The sequence below is a fragment of the Pogoniulus pusillus genome, chromosome 6 (assembly GCF_015220805.1).
Source record: "Pogoniulus pusillus isolate bPogPus1 chromosome 6, bPogPus1.pri, whole genome shotgun sequence".
In the NCBI taxonomy this organism is placed as follows: Eukaryota; Metazoa; Chordata; class Aves; order Piciformes; family Lybiidae; genus Pogoniulus; species Pogoniulus pusillus.
The window spans coordinates 17,114,264-17,117,904 of NC_087269.1; the positions used below are offsets into that span (position 1 = coordinate 17,114,264).

Below are 3,641 nucleotides of genomic sequence, written 5' to 3' on the forward strand. Positions count from 1 at the left end.
GATAAACATTTCATATAGATTCATATTATTGTTTCAGTAATTGCTTGTCATCTTTATTGAGCTTGAATTTGTTATCAAACAGTTCACTATTTAAGAACAGCCAAATTTATGGCTTCTATCAGATTTGGTCATTTTCATCAAGTTCTGTACTTGCCTTCAAATGTGCAGTTTTATTTAATTCAAGATGACTGCCATCTTCAGTTAATATCAGTGAGGCTGAACTCAATCAGATTTCAATTAGTGGCAATCACTTTCCTTCACTTTGCATTGGTGAAAGGGAGCCTGTTTTTGGGAGAGTTCTCTTTGGGTTCAAAGTCAGCTATTACCAGGTGAAGGTAAGAGAGGACAAAGTGAGACAGTGCAATGAACACCATGGAGACAAAGAACTAAGAAGGATCTACTTGGGTATGATATGGGAAATGATAGTTTTTAAAAATTAAAAAAAAATAGGATAATCTGAGTGGAAATTTCCAATGCAAAGAAGAAAGCAAAAAAAATAAAAAGGGGAAATAAAATTGAGTGAAAAAAAGAGCATGAGAGAGAGTTGAATCGAAGGAGGAGACTGTTAGGAGAATATAGCATGTGAATAGAGTAGCTGCATATCCAGTCTTGTTCAGGGGAAGAAATGAGAATGGAACCACAACTCTTGCTCTGTCAGGGAATATATTTTTCCCCAAATTTAGTAACAACTAAATACATTTTATGTGTATATACATATGTATTTTAGGATATGTGTTTTTTAGTGTCATACTCTGATTCTGGAAAGAACAGACAAATACTCCTGAACAATAAAAAAAGCACAAATCAGTTTTTAGATTTCAGGTTCTTTAACATATTTATGGTATATTGTGAGGTCTGCCATTACAGAATTGTTGAATAGGGTGGAAAGGACCTTTAAAGGTCATCTAGGTTAACTCCTCTGCAAGGCTCAAGGACATTGAGCATCCTGATGTACTTGAAGAACCCTGTCCCATCTGACCTTGAATGTTGCCAGGGATGGGGCTTCTACCACCACTCTGAGCAACGTATTACAGTGTTTTGCCATGCTCCTCATAGAAATTTTCTTCCCCATGACCAGTCCAAATCTGCTCTCTTTCAGTTTAAAACAATTAACTACTATCCTATCATGTCTTTCTGTATCCTATTATGTTTTTATAATTAATGTATAGAAGTGGTGTTAAAGGACATGGTTTAGCAGTAAAGTTAGATAATGACTGGATATTATGATCTTAAAGGTCTTTTCCAACCAAAACCGTTCTATAAACCTAATCATTCTTATAATTCTTACATTGACCTGCTGTTTAAGTTTTGTCCAGTCTCCTGACCCCTTCCTGTGCCATCAGTAAAGCAAAGCAGCTGCTTCTGTCACAGACTGTTCTTCACCTTCAAGCAGCAGCCAATTGATGCTGGGTTCTAGTTACGTTTCTTCAGGTAAATATTGTTCACAGCCATTATTACTTATCATGCCCTCAGAACTTTATGCTAAATGACAGACAGCAAGTATATACTTCCCACTCCAAATCAAATTAAAGAAATTGCACAATCAGTTAGGAATAAAGCCAGCCTCTCTCTTTCAATTTGTAATGTTTGAGAATAAATACATAAAACCTAAGCATTTGGCTAGGCTAGCTGATCAGTGCTCTGGCCAATAGACAATGCCCTTATTCCAGACCAAGATTAGAAACCAGAAACTCTGATACCCAGTGTTGCTTCTGTGTTTCATAAACAGCTGTAATTGAGACAGTATGTATCAGGCTCTCCTCCAGGAAATCATGTCCATATGGTTTACTCAGGCCACTGTACAACCAGGGTTTCTTAACATTGCAAGCAAAACTCAAATTTACTATCCAAATAACAAGTACAAAACAAATTTTCTGTGATAGGATGTCAGCATGATACATGCTTCTATGCATACCTCTTGAAAAGAGCATTTTACATCACCATAACATTAGCATTCCTGTGTATGATATTTGTAGCAATTAGAAAATAAACACCCTTTCTACTCTATGCAATACCTGAAGTCCAAGTCTGCATATTTTACATATTTTTACTATTTTCTCTCAACAAAGACTCTAAAAAATACACTGATTTTTTTCTTAGCTAAGGCAGCACAGTAAAAAATCCAGTATGGTCACTAAAATCTCCTTCCTGTTCTACCTATTCTATATAGTCACATATATCCACCACACAAACACTACTTGTCTCAATCAAGAATAGATACAGGTACTTGGACCTGTACGATTGTTGGGTTGGCCCTGGAAATTACTACCTTGTACAGCTACTGCAGTACAACAAAGTTGCAGTTTACACAGGGTATCAGAGACTAACTACATGTAATTAAACCTTTTACAAGAACTATTAATGAAAAAAATACAATTAAAGCCCATATATAACCTAAAAATGAAAATTCAGTGTTGGTCTTTACTGACAAACATCCACAAAAATCAATGGCACAACTGCATCTGAAAAGTAAGATCTATTCCTTTGCTTGGGGGACATGGTATTAAGCAGATTGTTTATATGCATGCAAATACAGACACCTGAACTGAGTGGGAGATGTATGCCCATGGTAAAAATGACCTCTCCCCAGGTGCTATCCATCTCTCTGTTCTAGAAAATCTTTCCAGATTCAAAATGTCCAGTTTCACAGACCAAAATGCTCTCTATAGACGTCAAAATATGTAAGAGCTGCCGAAAGCACTCTAGAAGTCTATTTGCATATTAAGAAGCATGCGTACAAACGGAGTGTCATTACTACCAGCCACTCCACACCTCACCCCGCCTGCCCGCGGAAGCTAGCGGCCACCGGGCCTTTAGTGAGCGCGAATGGCCACTTACAAGGGCGCCGGTTGCTTGTCCTTGTCATTGCCAATAAGCCCACACAAATGGATTAACTTCTTTTCAGCCGTACTAGCCACAGACCTCCTCGGCAACCTAGCCGGGGTAGGCAGCAGGCAAGGTGCTCTCTTCCCTCAGGCCTCTCCACCCCAAAGGCAGGTCCAGGGGAAGCCACTGGCCAAGGAGCTGTCTGCACCTGCTCGTTAGGCAAGGGAACGGCGAGGGGCGCGCAGGAGAGTGCTCCTTCCCTAACAGGATTCCCACGCCCTTGAGGGAGCGGAATGGGGGCGGAGAGGGGGCAGAGAAAGCGACCCAGCCTCTTCCTTCTCTCGCCGGTGAAGAGGGACGGCCGGTAGCAAGAACGGGGCTGCGCCGCTCCCCTCACCCGCCGTAGAGGTCAACGGTAGCTGCGGGAGGAGGAGGGCCGCCGTAGCACGAATGACCTTTTCAATCCCTGAACCCTTCTGCTTCTCAGGGTATCCTGGGCGGCAGCGGAGGGCAGCGGAAGGAGGAGCAGCCACTACGAAGGGAGCGGGGCTGGGCCGAGCACTGACGCTCATCCCACCTGATCCCCGTACCCCAGCACAGCTACCCCGTCGCCACCGCGCTGCCCTACCTACCCCACCCGTGATGCAGGGCAGCGACTACAGGACAGCAGCAGAGAAGAACACAGGACGGAGTAGAACAGTGCTGCAGGAAGGGAGAGGGTGGGGGGAGGGGCGTTCCTGGCCAGACCTTTAAACTCCCGGCGGCGCCAGGACTACGCTTCCCAGCATGCGGCGCGGCTGTGCCCGCTCCGTGGC

At 43.1% G+C, this 3,641-nt stretch overlaps 1 protein-coding gene across 6 annotated transcripts in view; it reads right to left on the minus strand.

Annotated features, from left to right (window-relative positions):
• Positions 1–3,465, minus strand: part of CPEB3 (cytoplasmic polyadenylation element binding protein 3) — a 99,431-nt gene extending 95,966 nt beyond the window's left edge. For 2 of the 6 annotated variants that reach the window (XM_064144677.1, XM_064144674.1), the window contains exon 1: positions 2,839–3,465. In XM_064144677.1, coding sequence (XP_064000747.1) covers positions 2,839–2,866 — 28 coding nt within the window. In that variant the 5' untranslated portion in view covers positions 2,867–3,465. The remainder of the gene's footprint in view (positions 1–2,838) is intronic. The other 4 variants (XM_064144678.1, XM_064144675.1, XM_064144680.1 and 1 more) reach the window with 2 other exon arrangements.
• Between the last annotated feature and the right edge of the window lie 176 nt (positions 3,466–3,641).